This window comes from Lactuca serriola, chromosome 9 (genome assembly GCF_051521515.1).
Source record: "Lactuca serriola cultivar US96UC23 chromosome 9, Lser_US96UC23_V15, whole genome shotgun sequence".
Taxonomy (NCBI): domain Eukaryota; kingdom Viridiplantae; phylum Streptophyta; class Magnoliopsida; order Asterales; family Asteraceae; genus Lactuca; species Lactuca serriola.
In genome coordinates, this window is record NC_136416.1 from 35,602,501 (window position 1) to 35,628,818 (window position 26,318).

Sequence of the window (26,318 nt, forward strand, 5' to 3'; positions counted from 1 at the left end):
CACACAAATACCAGTTTTTTGGTCGTTAAGAACCGGATACGTGACCGGTTCCCGGTTGAACCGGTCGAACCGGCCGGTCTGGTCCGATTTTCAAAACATGGGTTATCATGTTACATCCGTTAATCCACGACAACAATCAGAATATACAAATGAGAGGCCGTCAAATTTAGAAATTATAAATAGTGAAAACTTACTTGTTTAATTGCAATTGACAATAAAAATCGGAGCCGAAGTGCAATAAAAAACAAAAGATAGAGTCTAGTCAGAAAACCAAGAAACATAATCGTTGTTTGAGCTCTTGTTGCAATAAATTTACATTAGCCCAAATGCAATTTTTAATGTTAAGCCCAATTTTCCAAAACGTGAGTTGTTGCAATTTTTAATTATAGCATGAACTATTAGAATTAGGAAAAACATGAGCTTTTGTCTTTTTGATTACTAGATTGCTGATTGTTAGACAATAAACTGAATCATATATAAATATATAATATTGGCCCTGACAATAAACTAAATCATATATAAATATATAATATTGGCCCTCTCCACGATATGGACTTGTGCAGCCACCCACCTCACACACCTTAAAGACACTCATGATTAGGGATTGTTGGGAACTTGGTGATCATCAATGTGCGTTGTTTCATCCCAAATCAGTGGATAAACATGATGGTTATTTCCAAATATGCATGAGTTTATTTGCCATGTGTTGCATTCATTGTATTTCATTCCAATGCCTTGAATGAGTCTTAGATAGTGTTTGTTTTTTGTCTGCAGATCTGCGAGATGTCTTTTGTCTGCGCCGCGCAGACCACGCGCAGACATTAGTCTTCGCAGACTGTTTGTTTTTTTGAAGACTGCAGACCTAAAAATGTCTGCGCGCCCTCTTCTTGGCGCAGATGTGGACCAGAGTATTCTAACATCTTCAGACATCTTTCTAGCTTAAAAAAACATATATATCTTTATTTTTTTTAAGTTTTTTTTTAATTTATATTTTTCCAACTTTATTAATGATAAACAATATGAAAAAAATTACAAAACTTTAAAAAAAACATTTGACGGTACAAACATGATATTTTTAACAAATTTATAAATAAAAATTTATTATAATAATAGTCGTTGAAGTTGTTTATATAAATATGAAAAAAAAATCATAATATATTCTTATATTTTTTTGCCAAAATTTTGTAAAACTTTATTTAATAGAGTATCATCAATTTCTCAAGAAAATATTTATCGTACGTTTTTAATAGATTTATTTGAAAAAATCGAAGTTTATTTCCATCTATTTATGTATCAAATTTTTTGATCACTAATTATAATGTTTAGTTATAACTTTACAATCAAAGTTGTTGGTTTTTATCAAATATGTATATGAATTAATACCATTTTTATTTTTATTTTTTATATAATAATACATAAAAGTTGATCTAGATTCGTTATATATTTATAAGAAAGTCGTAAAAATATATAAAAAATTCGTTTTGAAGTTTTAAAAAATCAGTTTATTTAGATTTCAGTTTATTTTAATAGCCCGCAGATGTTAAAAAAACAAACAGTCTTCTTTTTTCAGACTGCAGACGTTTGGTCCACCTTTTCTACTGCAGAGGTCTACAGATGTGGTCCGCAGACTGCAGACATTTTGCCTCAGAAAAAACAAATAGCACATTAGACGTCATGTTTCATCTTTATTGATCCTAGAGTCGAATCAGTGGATTATGGAGTTGAGTTTTTGGTAAAACCACGTCTGATGTGAATGTACATGCTTTGTACATTCGACATGACTTTACACATGACTATTAATTATTGGTACGTTTACAAAGCTTTCATAGGTTAAGTCACAACGATGATATTGGATCCAAGGTAGTTCACAAGGAAGCTTTAAAGTCATACATAGGGATATGAAAAGTTTGGATTTTGGGGGTCGAATTTACAAAACATAGAATCTAAATACCCCTAAAATATATAGAAGTTGTAGGATGCATCAAACTTTAATATTTAAGTTTAAAACTTTAAATATAAGACGGCAACACCAAGACACCAACAGGCAACAACAAAACGGCTCTCCTTTCAGTATTTCACACACCCAAAGCCCACAACAAACGCTGTCCATCTCCTTGCATTCTTGATTCTTGTATCATCATCGATCATCAATGGCGGGTCTATACTCTTCTCTCAGACCCGGTTCCTCATCGTCATCCTCAGCACAATCTTCTCAGTTTTTCAATTCAAAAATCTTGCTCTTACTCACAGTTCTTCCGCTCTCTCTAGCAGCCTTCGCCTTCCTTCTTCAATGGCGTGGCGAAATCGATGATCCAACAACCCGGTGGGGCCCCAAAGATCGTCTTGAGTTCCCGGGTATGGATGCTTCTACCTCCACCGAACAGCTTACGCGAGCTTCTTCCTCGAATTGTGCGGATCTATTGGGTCAAAGCCGCTCCATTTCCTTCCCTTATTATAGGGATTGGAAATTCAACTACAAATCCGATCTAAAACCTAAGGTATCATCCAGACATCCACGAATTTTATTTTTTCTCTTCGATGAATTCTTTGGTTGATTTGGGAAAACGAGATTGTTTTTTATTGATCATGTGCTTGTCTTCAATTTCCCGTTTGAACCCAAAAAGTCATAGTCTATTACTATATGAATTTCAAATAATTGGTATGTTAATCTTCATGGATGTATTTGTCGTGGAATCTTTAGGTTTTCTGAAGATTACTGCGATTCAAATTTTGAAAAAAAAGGGTGTATACTTGTCTCAATGAGTTAGGGCTCAATATCGTATCTGATATATCATAATTCAGCGGCATTTACAATTTTTCTTCCTGTAGCTAGTAGGATAAAAGTGGGATCAAATTATGAACCGATGATATAGTAACCTAAGAATCTACAAAACCCTTTGCTATTTTTCCATAGCAAACGCAATAAATAAGTGTATAGGCCAAAGGAAAAGGGTGTCACATTTCCCACTTGGGAAGTGGATGGAAAAAAATAAATGACTAATTTATAAAAAGCTAGCACTTAATTGGGTTATGCTGCCACATTTCCCAGACTTTCATTATTAAGTCACATTTCCCTGATTTTCTTTATTAAGTCATTTTTTTGTACTAAGTCAAGAAGAAGCACCCATATATAACATACTGGATTAAGGGTTGTTTCTTTCATTTCTCATTAAATCCTATGTAAATAAAGTGGCTGAATTGGTAAATGATGTCTAACTGGATCAAGTTATGGGCTGTTTCTTTTTAAACCTGAATGAACTGTCTGAATATAGTAAAGAACCATGATGAAAAAATCTGTCTATATAGAAGTTGGTATAGACTGAAAATTTTATTTTATATAAATAATAATACAAATGTAATTATATTTACCTTTACCTTTCTATTTAGAAATGACAATGATGAAAAAATCTGTCTATATAGAAATTGGTATAGACTGAAATTTTTATTTTATATAAATAATGATACAAATGTAATTATTTTTAATTACAACATCATTAGTACCTTAAATTCAACACAAATTTTCATAATCAATAGAGTAAAAACCATAACCTTGCAAATAAAATAAACTATTGCCAATTCATTTAATAAATGAATCGGTTAACTCTAGTAGGATGGGCTAGGATGCCATTCTGTCTTGATTAAGTCAAAAAGAAACAGCCATAAATAGTTGTCCAGATTAGGTGCTTAAATCCATTAAGTCAAAAAGAAACAGCAACTAGGTAGAGCTTGTGATAACTAAAAAAAAACTAAAAGATAGGCCATATTTATATAACTACCTGACCTGATCACTAACTTAATAACTGTAACATGTTAGACCACTAACTAAAAACTCCTAAGACCCACAAACACTCATTATACTGAAAAATCTTTTTATTACAGATATGCATTACTACAAGTACTTCTGCTGGCTTAGATCAAATATTACCATGGATCTTCTATCATAAAATCATTGGTGTTTCAACCTTCTTCTTGTTTGTGGAAGGTAAAGCTGCATCCCCAGGTGTATCTAAAGTCTTGGAGTCTATCCCTGTGAGTTTACATCTACCACAAAGTTTTGATCTTTCATAACATATATGATATGTGTTTGTTTGTTTTCCAATAAACATATTCACCATAATTTATTCACAGGAGGTCAAGGTGATATACAGGACAAGAGAACTTGAAGAAAAACAAGCCAAGAGGTTAGTTACATTTACCCCCTTCTTTTTTTAAGTATTCATTTTATATTTATAAATTCCTATGAAAACCATATTTTGATCTTCAGCCGGATATGGAATGAGACATGGCTTTCAAGCTTCTTCTACAAACCATGCAACTATGAGTTGTTTGTCAAGCAGTCCCTCAATATGGAAATGGCTATTGTCATGGCAAGGGTATCAAATCATTACTTATCTTTTAAAAAAAGAAAAACTTATATTTTCTTTTGTTGTGATTATTCTTTATGTGCATTTAATAACATGGTCTTTTCTGTTCACTTGTAGGAAGCTAACCTGGATTGGATCCTTCATCTGGACACTGATGAATTGATACATCCAGCTGGCACTCGTGAATACTCTCTTAGAAAGCTTTTGTCAGATGTCCCTCAAAATGTTGATATGGTTGTGTTTCCAAATTATGTAAGTTATGTTCATTATTTCTTTCTATTGATTGATACTTTCTTTTTTATTTTAACTTTAAGCAGACACTTTGATTCAGTGATATTTTGTGTCACATTTTGTAGGAGAGCAGTGTAGAACGAGATGATATAAAGGATCCTTTCAGTGAGGTATAAAACTCGTTTTGTTTTGCTGGATTCCATGGGAACTGGAATTCAATTCCATTCTAATTCCTTATTTCTGCAGGTGTCAATGTTCAAGAAGAATTATGATCACCTACCAAAGGATACATACTTTGGTAATTATAAGGAATCAACTCGTAATAATCCTAACTACTTTTTGACATATGGAAATGGGAAGTCTGCTGCACGTATCCAACATCATTTGCGTCCTAATGGTGCACATAGATGGCACAACTACATGAAGACTCCAAAGTAATACTTACCATTTCCCTTACTCATATTATAGTCATATTACATCAAATCAGCTACTACTACTTGTTGTCTATTGAGTCGTTCTTTCTGCATTAAGTCATAAAGAAACACACACACATATATAGCCTACTGGATCAAGTATTGTATTTGTCCCCATTAAGTAGAATAGAAACAGCAGCTTAGCAACTGAATCTTTAATAAGTTTTATGTATGTGTGGACTGGATGTAGTGAGATCAAACTGGATGAGGCTGCTGTTCTGCATTATACATACACCAAGTTTTCAGATCTGACATCAAGGCGTGACCGATGTGGCTGTAAGCCTACAAAAGAAGATGTTAAAAGATGCTTCATGTTGGAATTTGACAGATCTGTGAGTATTGATTTTGAAAGATAGTGAGAAAATCTAACTTGTAAATATCAGAATATCATGACGATAATGAGCAAATAACACTTGAAAACTTTGCAAGAATGTAGATGTTGCAACTTCATTAGAACATCCTAATAAGTTTTTAGTTGGGATAATTTGTCATATGATCTCACTAATTGTGCTGGCTGCAGGCTTTTATAATTGCATCAACTGCAACAGAGGAGGAAATGCTAAGCTGGTAAGAATTTCTGTGCTTTTTTTATATAGTTTGTATTTAGATTTCAGCTATAGATTTGATGAAGTAATACCATATATATATGTTGCAAAAAATGTGAATAGGGCCTTTACTACTTCTTGACACTTAAATTCTACAGGTATCGTGAACATGTTGTATGGACTGATAAAGCTTTAAATATGAAACTGATGAGGAAGGGAATTTTGACTCGCATTTATGCTCCTATGGTCAGTAGTTTTTATTTTTATTTCTCCCTTGGATACCCTCCCTTTTGTGACTTGTTTGGTATGATGGAATGGAATCACAAATAAATGGAATCCTTTATTCGATTCCATTCCGCTTTTGATAGTTTTGATGCATGTACCAAACACTGCCTCAAGTTTATTTATTATGTTGTTCATATCTCCTCCTACTTGAATAGGTGATCATGCAAGGATTAAGAGAATCTGGCACCTTCACTTCTTTAATTGCCTCTGCACAAACAAGTAGTCTACCAGAACCTAAGGTTTTGTCATCCATTAATGATGGTAATATTTCCTCTAAAGCCTTTGAAGGATCAGATACCCTTTCAAAGAAGACTGAAATGACTGGTAGGAAAGTTCTAGAAGCATCTGAGGTGGTTTTATTGGCGGTTCCACCACTTCCTCCTCCAACCATGGATGATGATGATGATGATGATATATGAAGTGATGATTGTTTAGTGTGAATGTTCCCGATCTTTAACCAAGCGTGATGTACATTTTAGATTAGATTAGATAGGAGGTTAGATTCACAGAGGTAGTAGCAGTATTTACAGCCTTATTCATGCACTTGGCCTATTTGTCAATTGATTTCTCATGTATACAAAGTAAGATCTCCGTTGTGATTCGGCTTTTTGAAACCTTTGATGTTTTTTTTATATGCCTTTCTTTATTTCTTGCTCTTTTGGAAACCCTGTTGGCTCAGCTCATATATTGGTTTATAGGTACAAGTTTATGGAAGTATGCTGCCTCTTAACAAGAATTAAACAAACCAAAACAGTCATTCCACTTTTCAATATTTGTAGTTACTAAAACTTTCATTTGTGGTTTCAACCCACACTTTACAATTATAGGAGCCATGATCTACCTATTCCTCATCTCCAATAATCGGTCTCCCCACCTCCTACTTCCGGCAAACTATTTATCCCCCACCTTCCACCCTCTCACTTCCAGTAACTGAAAAGCCACATTGCAACATGTATCTACCCACAAAAATTCGAGTTAAGGTCAAAAGCCTTTGCACAATACAATGAAGTTCAATTAACATAAAAAAAAAATGAAAAAAATAAAATAAAAAACCCAAAATCAAACTGAAAAGCCAGATTCCAAACAGAGAAGAAAATGAATATAGAACATGAGCATTTTGAAAAGGTCATTCCAAAAGAAGACCGAATAAAGAAAATCCATACCAGATTCAGAAAACCAAAACCAAGACCCAAGCATCAAACTAAAGAATGAACTGGACCTTTTTGTGATTCTCTAGCATAAACATTAACGGTTTTAAACAAAAAAAAAAGTTTTTTGTAGGGCTGAACATGGTACGGTACCAGATATTTTCTTGAAACCGTATACCGTACCAACTATAGTTGGTAGTGAAATTTAGCTACCATTACCGTACCAAATATAATTGGTACCAACTTGTTGGTTACCAACAATTTTGGTTGGTATATATTGGTATTGGTATATACCAAAAACTCAAACTATTATGAATTTGAAGATTTTAATCGTTGATAATCTATATAAGTCTTTAAATGATAATCAATCACCCGTGGTTCGGAAGTTTTCCGAACTTGAAAACAAAATAAGCAAATTAATTTATGATATATATATATATATATATATATATATATATATATATATATATATATATATATATATATATATATATATATTATCACCTCGTGGTTCGAAAGTTTTCCGAACTTGCATAAATTAATTTGTCTTTTACTAAGTTCCTATTTGTGAACATCGAGTAATCATCCGAGCCTTAAATTATAACCAGCATTCATTTTTAAAATGATATATATATATATATATATATATATATATATATATATATATATATATATATATATATATATATATATATATATATAATTGGTTGGTACGGTATTACCGTGGTATTCGAAATTCTATACCATTACCGTAGCAAGATTACTCAATTTGTATGGTATTACCAACCAAATATATTGACTACCAAACATATCGGTAACCAACTTAATTGGTTCGATTGGTAGCATATTGGTTGGTTTTCTTTGGCACATGTTTGATAGCCCTAGTTTTTTGTTTCTAAGTAGATTGCCCTAGTCATGGAAGTATATAGCCACCAGCAAGAAGTCAATCATCAAGTGTTTGTTTGTTTTACTGAACGAGCTTGAATCCACACGTGGCCTCTAACCCCGACTTTCTGTGCTTCCTATACCGTCGTCATGAGCGGGAATCACCATTATTAACTCCAACACAATTCCCCGCCTTCCTCTTATGTACGCATTTCTTTAAATCTAATGAATTATACGTTGAATTTAGGGTTTCGCAATTTCCTTATTCCTCAAAGGTATCACAAGTCTTATTTAGCATTTCCTAAAACCGTTTTCCCTTTGTAACCAAACTTTTATCTTTTATGTGCCTAAATCGTTTGTTATTTGTTTTCCTTTACTGGGTTTTTTTTTTTTGACCAAAGAACAATGCTTTTCTTTTTGTTCTGGACAAAATAGCTTATACATCTTTCGAATGGTCCAGTTATTTCCCCCCTTTTTCATTTGCTTGAAATAGTAGCAGGTTTTGTCACTTTCTCAAGGCTTACCAGCTTTTTTGGTAATAGGATCGGAGTAATTCCGAAGAACTTGAAAATTGGAGCTCTGAATTTTGGGATATCTAGACGAATGGGGTGTCAAGAACTCTCTTCAAGTTCAAAGTCGAAAAGTTCCTTAAGCAGCCAGCCAGAGGTTATTCATTCATCTAACTTAGACGGATTTATGAACTTCCACTTTCCATTGAATGTGCGTTTTCCTTGTTGCGTTCATGAAATATCCAAAAGGGAAATTTGCAATTTAATTGAATATCGAAGCACTGCAAATTGAAAAAAGTTGATTTTTTTTCAAAATGTAGAAGAGTTCAACTACATGAAAAGTATAATCGACCATAAATGGTACCATAATGACTTGTGAATTCCTTTATACCGTCATCTTCTGTGTGTACTCGTCATGTTATTATACAATTTTCTCTTCACATCCCTTTTACTCTTTCCACGTTTTTCTTTAATTGAACATATCACTCTTGTCATTATTAGTTTCATCATCTTTGTTTAGTTTTTAATGTTTTGCAGGAAACTACAGCTGAAGGTGCCAACAACAATGGGGAAACCTCTGCTGGAATGACAGTTCAAGAGCTTAAAACTAAACTGAGGTAGCTACATCTATGCTATGCCTAGTCTTATTTCCATTAAACACTCATGATTCATTGCTGCTGGAAATGAGATCAAACCATTCTGATTAATGCTTATACTGTTATTACCCTTTTATCAGTTCATTTTCCTTGTAAGGGAAGAAACTTTTTCCCTTTTAGCATGTCATGATTGAGTTGAAAGAAAAGAAACTTCAACATATTATCGATCATTGTGGAGAACTACACTACAGCATTATGGTTTATGAGATCAAATCTCCTTATTGAGGTTTTTGAATTGTAGGAGCGTGGGGGTTCCAACAGAAGGTTCTAAAGACAATCTTGTATGCACGTGGAACAAATTCTTTTCTGAAGAAGTTGATGGTAATGTTGTCTACTAGTCATGAATCTATTGAACACACTCAACAATTTGGAGCTACAAATGTAGTTTTGAAGTGTTTCATCTGGCTCATTAAGAATCTTTATGTATTTTTTTTTTGTATGAAGAGTTTCAAGAGGTTGTTGAAGATGAAAAATCCACCAGAGTGAATGATGTTCATGGTGAAAAGGTTTCCAAAAGGAAGGCAAAAAGTTTGTCTGTTGAAGAGCATGCTGAGGTTATGAGCACTGTTAATTCTGTAGATAAAAGGAGCACGAGACGTGCAAAACAAACCCATACAGATCCAAACATCACTGTTGAGACTTGTGGACATATGCAGTCAAAAGTTGCAAAGACAAAATCTAAAGCTAAAAGTAATACCAAGAAAGAGCTTCCTCTGAACACCAATAAGGTGTCAGGTGCTTCTTTAACTACTTTAATTAACCTGCACCTACCTTCTTCCATCTGCTCATATAATACAATTTATAACAGTTACAAGTTTCATTTTACATATTGCAATTATGGGTAAAAGATAAAGTAAATTGCCTATATCTCTAAAAAGAGTGAAGTATGTTGCTATTTTCTGCAATTTATCTTAACCCAAATTGATTTTACATGGGGTATGTGTATGTTTTCAGGTAAAAAAGCAATCGGCTTAACATCAGAAGTTGTTTCTGAAGGTATTGAAACATGTAATAAGATGGATATTTCTGAACTTCCAGTTGAACCATGGACTGTTCTTGCTCACAAGAAGCCACAAAAAGATTGGATACCTTACAACCCTAGGACTATGAGACCTCCTCCTCTTGCTGATGATGTGAAACATGTGAAGCTAATGTCTTGGAATGTCAATGGTTTGAGGGCTTTGCTAAAACTGGAGAGCTTTTCTGCTTTAGAACTTGCACAAAGAGAAGATTTTGATGTACTTTGCTTACAGGAAACAAAATTGCAGGTAAGTTTCTGTTTCCTCCCTTCATTAATATTATCAATACAAGAGACAGTTTGTTTGTGTATAATATGTTGGTTGCTTATTGCATTTCTTTTTGTGAAAACAGGAGAAAGATGTAGAAGCAATCAAACAACGTCTTTTGGAAGGATATGAGAATAGCTTTTGGACTTGTAGTGTCTCAAAACTTGGATACTCTGGGACTGCAATTATCTCTAGGGTATGCTCATTTATCTCTTTACAACACTTTTTCTTTTTAAAAGAGAAATATATTTGGTTCTGTATGTGTTTTATATGACATAAATAATGGCTTTCCTGACAGATACCACCAGTTTCTGTTAGATATGGAGTTGGGATATCAGATCATGATAGTGAAGGAAGGCTTGTGACAACAGAGTTTGATTCGTTTTATCTAATAAGTGGATATGTTCCTAATTCTGGTGATGGTCTGAAAAGGCTGGTAAAACAGCTACTCGTCTTTTTAGCATTTTATTTTATTTTATTTTATTATGTGTTATCTTTTAGTAATAATTTGTGTGGATGCATTTATATCTATAGTCATACAGGACAACAGAGTGGGATCCTAGTCTTAGCAATTATGTGAAGGTAATTAATTACATATTGTTGTTAACTTTTGTTTTGATTTTGTCTATTATGATAATCTTTGTATACAAATATACAATACATTATTGATTATACATATAGGAGTTGGAAAAGTCAAAACCTGTCATCTTAACTGGTGATCTGAATTGTGCTCATCAAGAAATAGACATCTACAATCCTGCAGTAAGTTGTGTATATAAGAAGACAGAAGTTAGGTTAAGATTCATCATTTGTTTATTGTTTGTTATTGTCTGTAGGGAAACAAACGCAGTGCTGGTTTTACAATTGAGGAAAGAATGTCATTTGAGGAAAATTTCCTGAAAAAAGGTTTTGTTGATACCTTCCGGAAACAGCATCCTAATGTTGTTGGCTATACTTACTGGGGTTTCAGGCATGGTGGGCGAAAAAATAACAGAGGTACTTTTGTCTTTATTTGTATATAATATTAATAAATATATAAGATTTTATTTTAAAAATGTTTTAGCCTTTTAGGTAGTGTTTGTTATGATGGAATCTTGGAGAAAGAGTGAAATGGTTGCTATTATAAACAAATTAATAGAAGTAGGTTGCTATTTGTTGCATTCAAATGTAAGAGTTATGGTAAACCAAAATGTGAATTGTGAAACAGGATGGAGGCTGGACTACTTCCTTGTATCAGAGTCGATTGCAGATAAAGTCCATGACTCTTTCATTCTTCCAGATGTTACAGGCAGTGATCACTGTCCAATTGGCCTTGTTCTTAAGCTGTAATCCAAACTGTCTGAAGGAGTTAAGTCGAGAAAATAGCACTTATGTAAGGCTTTTGCTTTAAAATCTCAACTCCCTTTTTCATCACCAAGGATAGATAGATTGCTAGGAATATAAGTGTTTATACTCTAGACTATTTATTTCCTTTTATTAACATGTTGTCCTTTAAAAAAATCTATCAAATTGCATACTCTGAGTACCAGCTAAACTAATTAACATATTGCTGTAGTGGATAAGTTTTTCACAATACGATATAATACAAGAATAAATATGAATAAATGATTAATACCAGAGCAACAAATAGCAACCTACTTCTATCAAATTGCATACTCTGAGTACCAGCTAAACTAATTAACATATTGTTGTAGTGGATAAGTTTTTCACAATACGATATAATAAAAGAATAAATATGAATAAATGATTAATACCAGAGCAATTATGTAATATGAATAAATATAAACTTAGTATTATACTAAAAGTAAATGAAACTATAAAGAGTTGTTTTATAAAAGGGCAAATATCATAAAAGTCCCAAGTTTTTCATGTGTAATTGGGAGAAACCCTGTTATTTATTTTTTTGATTGATTCTGGTCACAACTTTTATTCTAGTCCATTTAATGAGTTTTATGGCTAATACTCTTATTTATTTATTTTTTTTGCAAAATCTGTCCTAAAATTGAGTTTAAAGTCTAAATTTGGTCCCTATAGTTTGCAAAAAATCACCACATGTCCAAAACTCGGTTTTATGTTCTTTTAACATCGCCTTATGATCACTTTATTTTCGACCGACGAGACTTGCCCTGTTTGTCGCAAGGCATGCTTGGACTCCTTTGGGGAGCATACAATTCATTGTAAAGAGCATATAGATCTTTATTTAGGCACGCTGGGGTTTCTGCTAAGAAAAAGGCACATGTGAACTTTCTGACTAGCCCATTGGAAGAAAGATCAACACTTGGACTTCTTTGTGAATGTTGACCGATTAAGATGTGATTTAAATGGTTTCATTTATAAGTTATTAAACAACTTCCAAGGAAATATAAAATACATTACTATTTCTTGTATTTAGACTGTTATACTTTGAACATATAGTTATTCATTTGATATTTATATATTTAACTATAGGTCAAAATTTGAATTTTTTGAGTGATAAAAGAATAAATGATTATAATTATTTTTTCGTTTTAAATAAAACTATTTTGATTGACAAATTTATATGAGATCCTAACAACATCAAGACATGCTCAATTATCTTTTAACCTAGCTATATTAGGCTCTTAAATAATTGTTGCAGCACATAATATGTATGTCGTTCCCCCTTTTCGGCATGTAGCTACTACTGACTATATAGCACACAACTGTCAATTTTCATACTTGATAGGTGGATTTATATATAGTTGGTGTTGTTGTCCATGCAACCATTTTTATGGTAAGAGATCTTGATCCAACGATCTATTAGATCGTGTTTTTAAGCATCACGATGCAATCATATCATATCTCAAATGGTAATGTAATCTAATGTAATGCAATAGAAAACCCTAAATATGTGCAAAATATAACAATGAAATTAATCGAATATTAATATTTAAAAGATCAAAAATTGATATCAATAAATCACTTATTGCAATTAAATAAAATTTGTTTGTTACATGTTCGAAAAACATTATTAATGAATTTGTTTATTATGTAGATCTTATAGCATCAACAATGGTTAAGTATTAAGAAGCTTATTTATTATATCATCTATCTTAAAAACCTTTTATAATGTAAAAAATGGTAAAATGTACCATACTTTTTACAATGGATATTACTTTGAAAGATTTTTTTGAATAATTAAACATTTATGTTTATCTATTTGAAGGTTTTTATAAAATATAATCTATGATACAAGTTAGTGTAGACAACTACTTTTCACTTGTTACAATCTCTCTGAGCATCATGTAAATAAGTTTTGATATGTATTTTAAAAGCAAGAATTGCACACGACATTCTTTCTTTTTGTTTCAAAATAAAAGTTAAATGTCTCCTTTAGATTTTAATGTTGAAAATTGTTAACAACAACATAAACAACAATAACATGGAAAACCGATAACTATGAGTCAGAACAAAAAAGTTGGTCCAAACAAAAATGTTTGTCAAATTTGAGGGTTTATTTGAAAAAAAAAAGTTGTGATACTTTCGAAAAAAGATGGTGAGGGTTTTTTCATAAATAAATTTTGTAAAATCCGAAGATTGTTGTTAATTTGCTAAAAGTGCCAAATTAAAAATAAAAAATAAAAAATATATAACGATGTTTTAAGAAAAACCATAAAAATAAAGTTGATGTTAAGTGATAAGTTCATTTTTATATATTTTCTTAAATTTGTTTTCATGACATCTTATATATTTAGTATGTTACTTTTTTTATATTTTAGATTTATATTAATTAATTATTTATTTAATTTTAGCATGCATATTATATTAGATTTTGCATAATTTATGTATTTTTTATTTTAGTTATTACATAGCTAAAACAATTTTGCTCGTTTAACCTCTGTTTATGCAGAATTACACAAACGGATGACAATATTTTTTTAGTATTAATGAAATCACATGAAAATATTTGCCATCATGTTGGTGATAAAGAAGAAAAATAAAGCGATATTGATGATGTTTTGGAATTTTAAATTTTTTACCACACTACACTGCATGGTCTTCATCAAGCGGTCGAAGGGTAAACATAATCCGATCGAGCTGAATTTTTACAAATGTCTACGGTCTACCTAACTCACTAATTTTTATTCTGAACGGTGAAGATAGGATATGATGGAGCTTAATCAGTGTTAGGCGGCTTCATGAACAGCAGCAGAAAATCTGTCCAATAAACATTAATATGGCAGCCCAAAGTGAGCCCAAAAAGCTGATTTTAAAAGTCAAAATGTTGGATTCTTTTCTAATCTGCTCGGCAGCCCATAGTTCAATTATAAACGGCCCAAAACCCCAAAGATTTAGCCCATATTTTCTATTATGAAATGAGGAGGAGGTAAAGATTTTTTGGGGATACAAAAGGTGGGATCGGTTTGGAGGAGATCACGTTCGCGCAAAGGAAGAAAAAGAGCGAGAAACGCATCAAAAACAAACTTCTTATTATAGGCTACAACCGTTTGACCCACTCTTCTGCTGCAGAGCGTTACAAATGTGATCCGTAAACTTCAACAGTTTTCGCTTCGAAAAAACAAATAACATCTTAAAACAAACAACACCTTAGTTAAGTCTTTGAAGAAAATCAAATGTTGTGTGATAAGATGAAAGTGAAATATAAAGGGTTTAATAATTTTTATTTTTATTTTATGTATTTTAATATCTTGTTTTTATTTGATATAATTATCAAATACATTTTAATTATATAAATATTATATATACTTAAAAATAACAATTGGATGATGGGAGTTTATTAAATATTTCACAAAGATAAGATCAATCTACTTAATTTTATAAAGTTTTTTTTTTCTATTTGATAAATTTGTTAGAAATATGATGTGTCTAGTTATACAAAAGGTCCATGATTGGAGATTTTGTTTGAAATATAGATGTATAGGAAAATAACCTGATGAAATTCAAAACGACCGGTCCAATTTAAATCTCTTCTTTATCTCTAATAAAAGACTCTTAAACCAGCCACATGTCTTCTTTTAAACACAATCTCATGCCACGTGTCATATTCTCCTAAACCCTTGACTCTATTTCCCGCTTTTTTATTCATCCAAAAACGTTGCTGAAAATCAATTTTTAAATCGGAAACTATTCTGATTTCAATAAATTAGCAATAATCTAGGCAATATATCAGCAAACGTAATCTTTCCAAAAGATTTAAACTGATGATCCAATTACTCCCCTTCTTATATGCTTCGGTAATTTTGTGATTTGAACATTCATCTGCACTCGGTTTCTAGCAGCCTACATGCTTTTAATTTTTGCATCGATTTTAATATTCATCATTCTATGAGATTTGAAGATTCATACCGTCAGGTAATTTTTTTTGTGTTGTTGTATTGTGTGTGTGTGTTGTACTTTAAATGTGGACGCCTTACCCCATTGGAAGATGCTACCTTTTTTCTAAATCTCTAAAAGAAATCATGCGATGAGTTTGCAGGTCCTCCTTAGTTGAATATCATCGATGTTACTAAGTGCTTATTCCTAAATTTCATCCTTATTGCTTCCTTAATCTAGAAAAAATTATTTATTATTTATTTGTTAAGTTTAATTTGAATCACATTTATTAAGTTGATTCACAGTACTTTAATATAACTATTAGCTTGAATGGTTTATAAATGGTAATAGGTAACCGATAATAAGGAGATGAGAGTTAATATTCGTTAGAGTGCATACAAGGTATTTGATGGAATGCCATAGTGAAATTTTATTGCAAGAGCTGAACAATTGTACATTCCATTCAACATTTTATGAAAATTAATTAATTATTCATCTCATGGATCCAAATTTAAAAAATACTTTTTGTCTTTATATGGTTTTTAAGATTTTAGGACGACAATCCATCAAGCAAGCATGGTTGATGATAAACATTATTTGTTTTCCTTTCTATAATGATTAGAATCAAGTTTGAAGGTGCCTGATGAAGTTTTTGATTTACTATAATCATCTTTAATCATAAATGGCTTGAAGATGGAATGGAAATCTTCTGTGTTATATGTAATATATATTTTCTCTCTTATCATATTTTACAGTATATTATTTCTAATTTTATCTTCCATTGTATTGGTAGAAGATTTTGAAGGCGTGTGGAATGGGGTAAAGTGAGTATATTATCAAACAACAAAAGATTAAAGGATATTGTTCAAAAGTCCATGACACCAGACGTTCTGGTAATCTTGTCCAATGACCCGATGATAAAATGAATTATGTATAAAAGACATGAATCTAACAATAAATTAACTTCGGTCCTAAGTTCCACAACTCTTAACTTCTCTTTGATTTGGGGATGATAATATGATTATTTTGCCCTTATGAACTCGAAAAATGTTTAACATGAAAATAATACCCAATTTGATTCGTTGTAGAGTCAAGGTTATATTCTTTAAGAGAATTTTCTTGCTAGAAATATGATTTTGCAAAATAAAAACCCCAAAATAAATTTGAGATAAATGGATCAAAGACATTTGATGTTCAAAATAGTAATTTTACAATTTTAAGGTGAACTACCAAGTTGATCACATGCAATATCTATAATACCTAATTACAACCATAATTCTTTTTTTACATAAAAAGAAATAATTTTGGAACCGCAAAAGAAAATCCAAATCATATATAATCTCTGATTTTATTTATTTATTTTATAATTTTAACTTTTTTTTTCCTTTTTAACCATTGTATGTTGGAAGTTGTTTGAAATTGTTGAGAATTTGTATTGAAAGATATTAGTTTATATTATATTATTTAAATTGTGTTTAAAAAATGATATTGGTTTCAAGTTATACAATTACAAGTTATACTTTTGTAAACACCTTCCGTCTAATAATCAATAGAAAAATAACATTTCTACACCTACATTTTCATTTTTGATACACTTAGAAGGATAAATGAATATTTACGCAATCATGTATCATATTTTTATGAATTTATTCAACTCAAATGTAATATGTTGAATAACCATCGGATTCATAACATATTAAAGAATCCAATTAAAAATTTCAAAGAACATATAAACAAGTATCAAATGTTATATAAAAGTAACTATATAAATTTATGATTAATGATTACATTTTTCTTATCTTATTTTATTTTATTAACCGTGTAACACACGGGTTATAACCTAGTTCATTGATATACATGGGTATCCAATTAAGATTGGATTGGATTGGTAACAAAATTTCGATATTCAAATTGGATTGGTTTGTTGTTGGATAACAAGCCAAATCCAATAAAAAACTAAACCGACCTAACCTGAATATCCAATTATCATTGAGTTGAATATATCAAAATATTATCTAATTTACCCGATATATATATATATATATATATATATATATATATATATATATATATATATATATATATAAAGAGAGAGATTTCGTTGAGATTCAAAATAAAATAGAAATCTTGACATTCAATCTCAGTCACATACTTCACATCCGCCGTTCTAACCCTCCGGCGTAGCGGCGCGGCGGGTCAGTGATAATCATAAATTATTATATAGCTTGACCCGTTCCTTTTTCATTTGCCACATTCTCCACCACCAAAACCGCCACAACAACTACCACCACCTTTGCCACCAGCCGACCCCACCACTATCACCTCCATCACTTATACTACCACCGCGTTTTTTGTCACTAACCGTTATAATTATATATTATTATTTAATCTGTGAACAAACATATAAATATATATATATATATATATATATATATATATATATATATATAGGAAAGAGTTCTATAAAAAACAAATAACTAGGGCAACATCTACCGGAATCAATAATCAAATGACACGTGTTCATTTCTTTCTTCACAAATAATGTATTGTGGAAATTATTGTGGATGTGATGTGTTGTCATGTTTTCATTGGTTTAAATATGTGTTGTCCTAATCATTCATTTTCCATATAACTTTTCCATATATATATATATATATATATATATATATATATATATATAATAATAATAATAATAATAATAATAATAATAATAATAATAATAATAATAATAATAATAATAATTTATGATTAGGCATATACGTATAAACATATATAATCATAAATAATTATGTAGTATCGTCCGTTCCTTTCACATTTGCCACACTCTCCACCATCACTACCTCCACCTCTGGCACTAGCTGACCCCACCACTACCACATCCGTCACTTATACCACCGCCACCTCTACCACCACGCATGGTTGGTGGCAGAAACATATATAATCATATGTGATTATACATCTCTGCAATATAATCATTTATGATTAGACATACCCCGCTATTGTCGGTATGTTGGAGGGTTAGAGCAACAAATGAAAAATATGTGGCTAAGGTTGAATCTCCAGATTTTTTTTTTTTTTTCTGAGTTTCAAATGAACCGTCTCATATATATATATATATATATATATATATATATATATATATATATATATATATATATATATATATATATATATATATATATATAGGGTTAGGTTCATGTGAGACCGTCTACTTTTGTGAGACCGTGAGACGCATTTTTTTATTTTTTTTAGTTAATTCAAGTTTCGAAAATAATATTTATTTTTTTTTTATTTTTCCATTTATTTTGCATTTTAAAATTATTTTTATAATATGTACAGTGTAATATTCTATTTAGAATATTTCACATATTTTTCAAAAAAAATAGGATTTTTTTTTAGTTAATTCAAGTTCCGAAAATAATATTTAAAAAAAAAATTTTTAGATTTTTCCATTTATTTTTTTATAATATGTCAGTTAATATTCTATTTAGAATATTTCACGTATTTTAAAAAAAATGGGACTTTTTCTATTTTATTTTTTTATTTTTTTTTAATTAATTCAAGTTCCGAAAATAATATTTAAAAAAAGAATTTATTAATTTTTCCATTTATTTTGCATTTTAAAATTATTTTTAGATTTAGTCTCACGATCTCACAAAATTAGAATGGTCTCAAATGAACCTGAACCTATATATATATATATATATATATATATATATATATATATATATATATATATATATATATATATATATATATATATATATATATATATGAGACATTACTTTGCAACTTTAGTCGCTATGAATATAATTTTTTTTCTTTTTTGTCCTTACTTACCAATTTCAATATATGCATGGGTTTATTTAAGAAGTTTACTCATTGTTAATTTTTTTAGCTTTTTTGGTTTTATCTTGACATGTTTTGCCCCATTGATTGTTTTTTTCTTTTTTAAGTTATTATTTTTTTCTTTGGTTAGTTTAGGCATTGTCAATTTTTTTTAGATTGGAGTTACCAATCGGTATCGACGTTAACCGGATATTTTCAACGATACCTGTCAGCCTTCACCTTAATGAAATGATATTTTCTACCATTCTACTTTGTAAAATTTCACTTTGAGTTCCTCACCCTAAGAATATTTTTTTTTCATTTTTTATCCTTGGTTGGCAAGTTGAGTTGTGATTTTTTTTTTTTCCTTTTTGGTCCTTGGAATTTCAATCCGTGGGTGGGTTTGCTTAACAAGTTTAGTCTTTGTGACATTTTTTTTTTCTTTCTTTCTTTTTTGGACCTTACCTTCGGAAGTTTAGACACTGTGATTTCTTTTTTCTTTTTTGCTCCTTACTTTTTCTTTGGCAAGTTTAGTCCCTATGATATATTTTTTTTTAATTAGAAATGGTAACTTGTACCGACGTTCCGTGGATATTAGCAACGACACCTACCACCATTCCACTTGGTGAAATATCACTTTCCAACACTCTACTTTGTAAATTATCTTTCAGTCCCTCACCTTAAAACGTTTTCAATTGTCAATTTCACAGCTCTTTTTTCTAAAGTTTCATGTTTAACCTCCGTAGTTTATATAATATGATTTTCCTATGACTACCACCCTTAACTCTATCAAATGATATTTTCACCCTCCTCAACTTCGAACTTTTATAAAATATCATTTTCATCCCCTCAACTTTCTATTACCCCATCAACCAAAAGTTTTTTCAATGGTATTAACTTTGTATATTTATTTATCAACACATAGAACGATGTCTAACTTTTATCAATACAATCGTCAAATTCCAATTTACAAAACGTACTGGCATCGTCGCAGCATACGGTTGGATACTTGAAAGTTTGAACATTAACTTCGTTGGATACTTGAAAGTTTGAAATAGCTATTGTATTTTGATATGTTTAATTTGTTTGAACATTAACTTCGTTGCTTATAGGATTCTTTTAAACTATAGTATTTTGGTTGAACTATCAAATTTGAAATTTGAAGTATATTTTGATATGTTTAATTTGTTAAATAATTTACCTATGTTGTTTTGGTTGGTTTTAAAACTGGAAGAAAATTGCTGAAAGAATTGATGGACACCGGATGGATCCGATTGAACATATTGAATATCCAACAATAAATATTCAATTGATAAAATCCATCAAATACAATGTCAAATTGGATTGGCTAGGTTTGGTTGACCATAGCCAATTTGATTAGATTCGTTGACAATATCTGATATCCAATAGATGACCGGATTGAGTTAGTTGTATAAAAAAAATCATTGGTTATCTAATGACGAACACACATACTTAGAAAGAAAAAACAACTAACATTTAACTGTATACTATTAATGTTTGATACCTTTGGTTTCTTTGCGAAGTTTCCCACAATAGTCTAACAGGTCATACATAATAATATTATGACCCAAAGATCTATGAATACAGTTTTTAAAAAATTTAGTTTTATCATCCAAAAATGATAAACTACGGAGCTTGTTGCCCATTTGCATTCCACCTAAATATAAAATCGCTTTAACATAAAATTACTTTAACGTGTCAAAAGCAAAGTTAATTTCAATAATCTAGATTGAAATATGTTCATAGAACTTTTTTTTTTTTTGGTTTTTATCTAACGAACGATAACAATCTTATAGTTCATCATTCAAAAATTGTAACATGTTTTATTTCGAGTGGCTCAAAAAAAAAAAAAAAGAGTTCATTTTTCATTCAACACTAAAAAAACAACGTTTATTTATGTAGCATTTTCTCCAAACAGAAACCACTTAACCAAAAAGTAAACCTTGCAGAACTTTAGATATTTAATTACTAATCCATATCAGGAAATGATGTTGATGGGTTGTATTGTCACAACAAGGACCCGATTTGTCCAAGCATTTGGTGCCCAAAAAACAAAGTTTTATGACGACAAAACTTATCAACATCACATTAAAACATGTACGCAAACTCCTACTCAAAACTCTCCAAAATTTAATTAAACATTTCCCCAAGATAACTAACTAACAAAACTAGCAGAAAGCGTCGGTAAGCCAACACGTTTTCTTTACATTCAAGAAAACGAAAACCATCTGCATAATTAACCTCACGGGTGCACCCTATGAACCCATTGATTCCCATGGACTTGAACCACTGGTTTCCTCCTATTCCCATTATTCCTCCAAGAACAATCATTATTCCCATTAAACCTCCAACTTCTATGCCTCCCTCCCCCATTATTCACATTTCGATAATGAATATTGTTGTTCCAACCCTGGCAGCCGTTATTGTCATTGTTCCAACCTTGATCTCCATGGGCTTTATTGTCATTTTCACTCTGAGGATTAATAGCTTCTAAATCTACATCCCAATTATTCACATAATCATCATAAACAACCCCGTTGTTACAATCTTCCGGCATCTTATTCTGACAATCCCGAGTTTTGCTTTCAACTCCCCAACCCGCGGGGGAGTAGTTTTTATATGGATCCGGGAGGGCATCCCCAAAGATCACAACCGGTTCACGGTTGCTGTCGGAATCGGGAGCCATGGAATCGGAATTCAAGTCTAGAATTAGATTGTGATTGGTTTTCTCATTCCAATCTATTTGATCAATATACAAGTCGGGATTATGCGGTTTAATGTCGCATGGAAGACCGTGAATTTGTGCATGGAAATTATGTTTTGCAGTTTGGAATGCTTCTTCTCCAGCAGAATCGTTCCACTTCATTATGTTTTCATAGAGATGTGCGTAAGCTTTTGCTTCCAAAAACTTCTTCCATGACATTGCTCCGATGGATGTTATGAATCTTCTCTCCCACGATGGAACGCTCTGCTGCCAATTTGAATTCCCACCTGAAAACATGTTTGATTGTTTATTCGGATGAGTGAAAAAAAGAAAATCTTGTAAAAACTACGTTTAAAGAAAATTTACACTTTCTATAGGGTGTGAATGGTGGAAAGAAGCTGACTAAGAAGGAATTTAGTAATTCATTCGGTAGATATCTTTCTAATACGAGTCCTGGTCTAATGCATGTCAAACATTGTACACGCCCTATGTAGGGATGTGTAAGCTTTAGGTGTTTATTATTCATGATAACTTGTTAAACCATTAACGTATCCGTTACGCCTTCTTGCATGTTAAATCTTTTGGTGGTCACGTCCACGTGAAAGGTCAAGGTTCCTAACGAGTTTTATTCTTAACGTGTACATATAAATAAAAACATTCTAAAATATGGAACACATAACTAATTGAGCTAGTTGAGGGTACTTTTTTCTTCCCAAATTGTTACAATGAGGGAAAAATAGATTATGGCAGTTCCACGGCCAACATGAGAGAGGTAAATCACAGTGTCATCAGTTATGGATTCTCAACTCTTTACTACTATGTCAAACATGTGGACAATTAAAAAACATCAGAAAAGACAATGGAAGATAAAAGTGAGACCTAAGAAAGAACCACCATAGGAAACTTACAGTTGTAACTTCTAAGAATGAAAAGGGTAAAGGCCACCACTAGGCACCCAAACCAACTGGTCCCACAGTTCTAAGAACTAGTGAAGATGAAGAAAGCCTATCAAAGAGACACTAAAAAGGAAAACCCTAGAATACCAAACAACAATTCTGGCTTACTACCATGTGGAAAAGTCAAAAGCAAAAACAAACAAGGGATTTTTTTTTCCAAAGTCTCCATTTGTTAACCAGAGGGCATTCCTAATGAATCTTGCAGTCAAGACCAAAAACGTGGAAATCTTAAATTAAAGAAACATTGCTTTTAAAAACAATACAGAGGGCTTTGTAATCTTTCAACCCAATAATATAGCAATTAGCTATGAACAAATGCATACAAGTAATGATCGAACATCGACTACAACTAAAATGCATGCAAACAAGAAACAGTTACCCATGATTTTTGAAGATACAGAAAAATCTATACGACAACAGTTAAGCAGATAATCGGCATGCAAAGAGTTGTAAAATTATTGACAGCGGTTACGAAATCATACCAAGAGGTGGGTTTCCGTAATAATTATGAGAATTAAATCTTGGAGGCTCTTGAGTATATTTATTACCCTTCTTTCTCCAATTCTCCATATGATCACTGCAACACGAAGAACACAAACACAAAATCAAACATTCGTTCAAACATCAAATCAAAATAGAAAAGTTCTTGAGAGAATGAAGACGGATTTAGGGAAAACGAGACCGAAATTCAACAGGAAACAGAGATGGGTACCTGCGATTAGACTTGAAATTAGAGTAAACAAGAGGAATTGGGGAAATGGGTGTTGTGAATTTAGGATTGCTGGAGTGAATGGCGTGAGTAATCGATGATCAGAGGAGAGAAAACGTTTATAAGTTTTCGTTTTTGGAACACGTTTCTTATGCTTCTTTTTTACTTTGGGTTTGGCGTGGCTTTTTCTGTGTGTTAAGGAAACTAAATTGTGTTCGGAGTTCCAGCTTTGCAAGTTTGCATAACCACAAAAGTGCTTTTAAGAATATATTTATTTATTTTTCAAATATCCGAAAATCATGTGAAATACAATTAAGACGTAGTAATATACTTTACCTTTTGCGCTGAGAAAAGATTAGTACATAATAGTTTATACATAACAATTTATAATTGTTATTGTATTATATAGTTGTATAATATAATATTTTAAAGCATCGATATGTATGGATAAAAACTATTGTTTACAAATCAGCTTCTTTTTGCATTATCAAAAATGTTATACAAAGAAAGTATAATGATATAATTATGTAGGTTTTTTAAAGTTAAACTCTTAATAAAAATAAATATAAACTATTGTAATAAAAAAAAGTAAAATTCTACAATAAAACAAAGTATGATTGCATCATTAGATTTTGCCTTCTGTTTCAAAATCCATATCTTGTTTTATTTTATAAAAATAAAAATGTAATAGTTTATTTTTAAAAATGTAAAGCTTCAAATGTTGAATTTAAAAGAAAACACCTTATTCCAGTTTCATGATAAATAATCATCATTAATTACACTACGTAAAGATATATATTATTATTTTTTTTCCTTTTATTTCTAAATATCATTTTAACTATATTTAGTAAAATAATAAATAATATTGACTTTTTAAAATCTGAATAAAAATAAATTTAAAAAGTTTAGTAATATCACGAGTTATATGAAAACATATTATTTAACAAGGTTAAATATTTGTTATAATATATTTGTATATTTTAATTTTTAAAGAAAAATAGATTTGAAACGAAATACATCCCACAAATTATATAAATCAATAAAAAAAAAATCTATCATTACATAACGTACCAAGAAATAAGCATTACTAGTTAGATATATATTTGATCATTTAATAAATACTTGCGGTATTGGGTGTGTTCGGCGTGGAGCTTTTGGGAGCGTTTGAGAGCTTATAGCTTCAAGCGTTTGACAAAACGCACAATTTTGAACAGAAAGCCTTGTCGGCACTGCAAGCTTCTAGCGTTTAGTTTGAACAAAACGCTTCAAATTCAAATGCTACTTCAGGTAGCGTTTAACAAAACGCTACAAGCTACAAGCTACCCGCTACCAACTAGTTTTGCTGAAAATATTACAAGGAATATTCTTTATGGAACAAAACATTCAACTTTTTAATAAATACTTGCAGTATTCTGCGTGGTTCTTTCTCTCTTATTTATTTAGTTGGACGTGTATACAAATTCCATAAAATATTATAAGGAATATTCATAAAATATTATAAGGAATATTCTTTATTGAATATATAATGACTTTATACATTCTTTCTCATTGTATAAATATATTATTATTTTAAGTTCTTCCTATTTTCTTCAACAATCTTAATCTATACTTAATTGTTTGTTCATAAAATATCACTATGGGCGTGTTTGGTAAAAGTAGATGTTAGCTGGAAGCGGGTAGTTGATCGCGTGTAGCGGGAAGCTGTAACTTTTATTTTTTATATGAGTGTTTGATAAAAGTAGTTGGAAGCTTTTGAAATATATAAAATTACATAAAAGGACAATTGATTAAAAATAAATAAATATATTAATATATTTTTAAAGGTAATTATGGAAATTGATTTCAAAAGCTCAGTAGCATTTTGTTAAATGCTACATGAAGTAACTTTTAAATTTGAAGCGTTTTGTTTAAACCAAAAGTTAAACGTTCATACTACCAAACGAAACTTTTTGTATTAATAATATATATATATATATATATATATATATATATATATATATATATATATATATATATATATATAATAAAAAAAACGCCTAAACACTTAGGGGAGAAAACTAGAAATCTTAAACCTACAAAAAAACATCAAACGATTAAAACCTACAATCTTAAACATACCTACTTAGCATAACGTTTTTTGACGTCGGCTTTCATCGCCATAACAACTTTAAGCTCCTCCTTGGTCATATCCGATGTGTCCATCATTAGTGTCTTCATGTCACTATTTTTTTGTTTCCAAAGTTCTCATTCGGAAGCAATTTGCAAAAATTTGTTCATTCTTTCTTTTATACCCTTCATATTGTCCCTGGTTTTTTCAAGTCATCCGAATATGACGTTTTGCTTTTGTCTTTGCTTTTTGTTGTGTCTCTTCCCATTGGTTGGTAAGGTGATGAAACTTGAACGGGTACATCATCATTGAGGTTGAA

The 26,318-nt window shown here is 30.9% G+C and overlaps 3 protein-coding genes across 6 annotated transcripts; 2 read left to right on the plus strand and 1 right to left on the minus strand.

Moving 5' to 3' along the window:
• The first annotated feature begins 2,026 nt into the window (after positions 1–2,026).
• On the plus strand, positions 2,027–6,530 carry LOC145074619 (glycosyltransferase-like At2g41451). The gene is made up of 11 exons (XM_079020967.1): positions 2,027–2,498; positions 3,880–4,029; positions 4,129–4,181; positions 4,265–4,373; positions 4,482–4,616; positions 4,721–4,765; positions 4,842–5,029; positions 5,259–5,400; positions 5,589–5,635; positions 5,772–5,859; positions 6,054–6,530. Exons 1-11 carry the CDS (start codon positions 2,151–2,153, stop codon positions 6,315–6,317), a joined length of 1,569 nt encoding a protein of 522 aa, XP_078877093.1. The 5' UTR covers positions 2,027–2,150; the 3' UTR covers positions 6,318–6,530.
• Positions 6,531–7,982: 1,452 nt separating this feature from the next.
• ARP (apurinic endonuclease-redox protein) lies at positions 7,983–11,926 on the plus strand. Of its 4 annotated transcripts, none has more exons than XM_079020873.1 (12): positions 7,983–8,135; positions 8,474–8,651; positions 8,978–9,057; positions 9,338–9,417; positions 9,541–9,831; positions 10,051–10,364; positions 10,468–10,578; positions 10,681–10,818; positions 10,917–10,964; positions 11,064–11,144; positions 11,219–11,378; positions 11,590–11,926. In XM_079020873.1, coding segments are annotated over exons 1-12 (1,605 nt in total). In that variant the 5' UTR covers positions 7,983–8,133; the 3' UTR covers positions 11,712–11,926. The 4 variants fall into 4 exon arrangements, with proteins under 4 accessions (XP_078876999.1, XP_078877001.1, XP_078876998.1 ...); XM_079020875.1 differs by having other exon boundaries at positions 8,474–8,597; XM_079020872.1 differs by having other exon boundaries at positions 7,994–8,206.
• A 9,540-nt stretch (positions 11,927–21,466) lies between these two features.
• On the minus strand, positions 21,467–24,107 carry LOC145073716 (uncharacterized). Its single transcript, XM_079020227.1, has 3 exons — positions 23,896–24,107; positions 23,666–23,760; positions 21,467–22,514 (listed from the first exon to the last, which is right to left on the minus strand). Exons 2-3 carry the CDS (start codon positions 23,751–23,753, stop codon positions 21,766–21,768), a joined length of 837 nt encoding a protein of 278 aa, XP_078876353.1. The 5' UTR covers positions 23,754–23,760; positions 23,896–24,107; the 3' UTR covers positions 21,467–21,765.
• Positions 24,108–26,318: the final 2,211 nt, after the last annotated feature.

Coding starts and splice junctions, on each gene's coding strand:
- ARP (XM_079020872.1), top strand. CDS start 8,157: ATGAATTATACGTTGAATTTAGGGTTTCGCAATTTCCTTATTCCTCAA. Junction 9,058..9,337: donor GAGCTTAAAACTAAACTGAG/GTAGCTACATCT, acceptor TTTGAATTGTAG/GAGCGTGGGGGTTCCAACAG. Junction 10,819..10,916: donor GTGATGGTCTGAAAAGGCTG/GTAAAACAGCTA, acceptor TTATATCTATAG/TCATACAGGACAACAGAGTG.
- LOC145074619 (XM_079020967.1), top strand. CDS start 2,151: ATGGCGGGTCTATACTCTTCTCTCAGACCCGGTTCCTCATCGTCATCC. Junction 4,766..4,841: donor TAAAGGATCCTTTCAGTGAG/GTATAAAACTCG, acceptor TTATTTCTGCAG/GTGTCAATGTTCAAGAAGAA. Junction 5,030..5,258: donor AACTACATGAAGACTCCAAA/GTAATACTTACC, acceptor GACTGGATGTAG/TGAGATCAAACTGGATGAGG.
- LOC145073716 (XM_079020227.1), bottom strand. CDS start 23,753: ATGGAGAATTGGAGAAAGAAGGGTAATAAATATACTCAAGAGCCTCCA. Junction 22,515..23,665: donor TTACGGAAACCCACCTCTTG/GTATGATTTCGT, acceptor ACATGTTTTCAG/GTGGGAATTCAAATTGGCAG.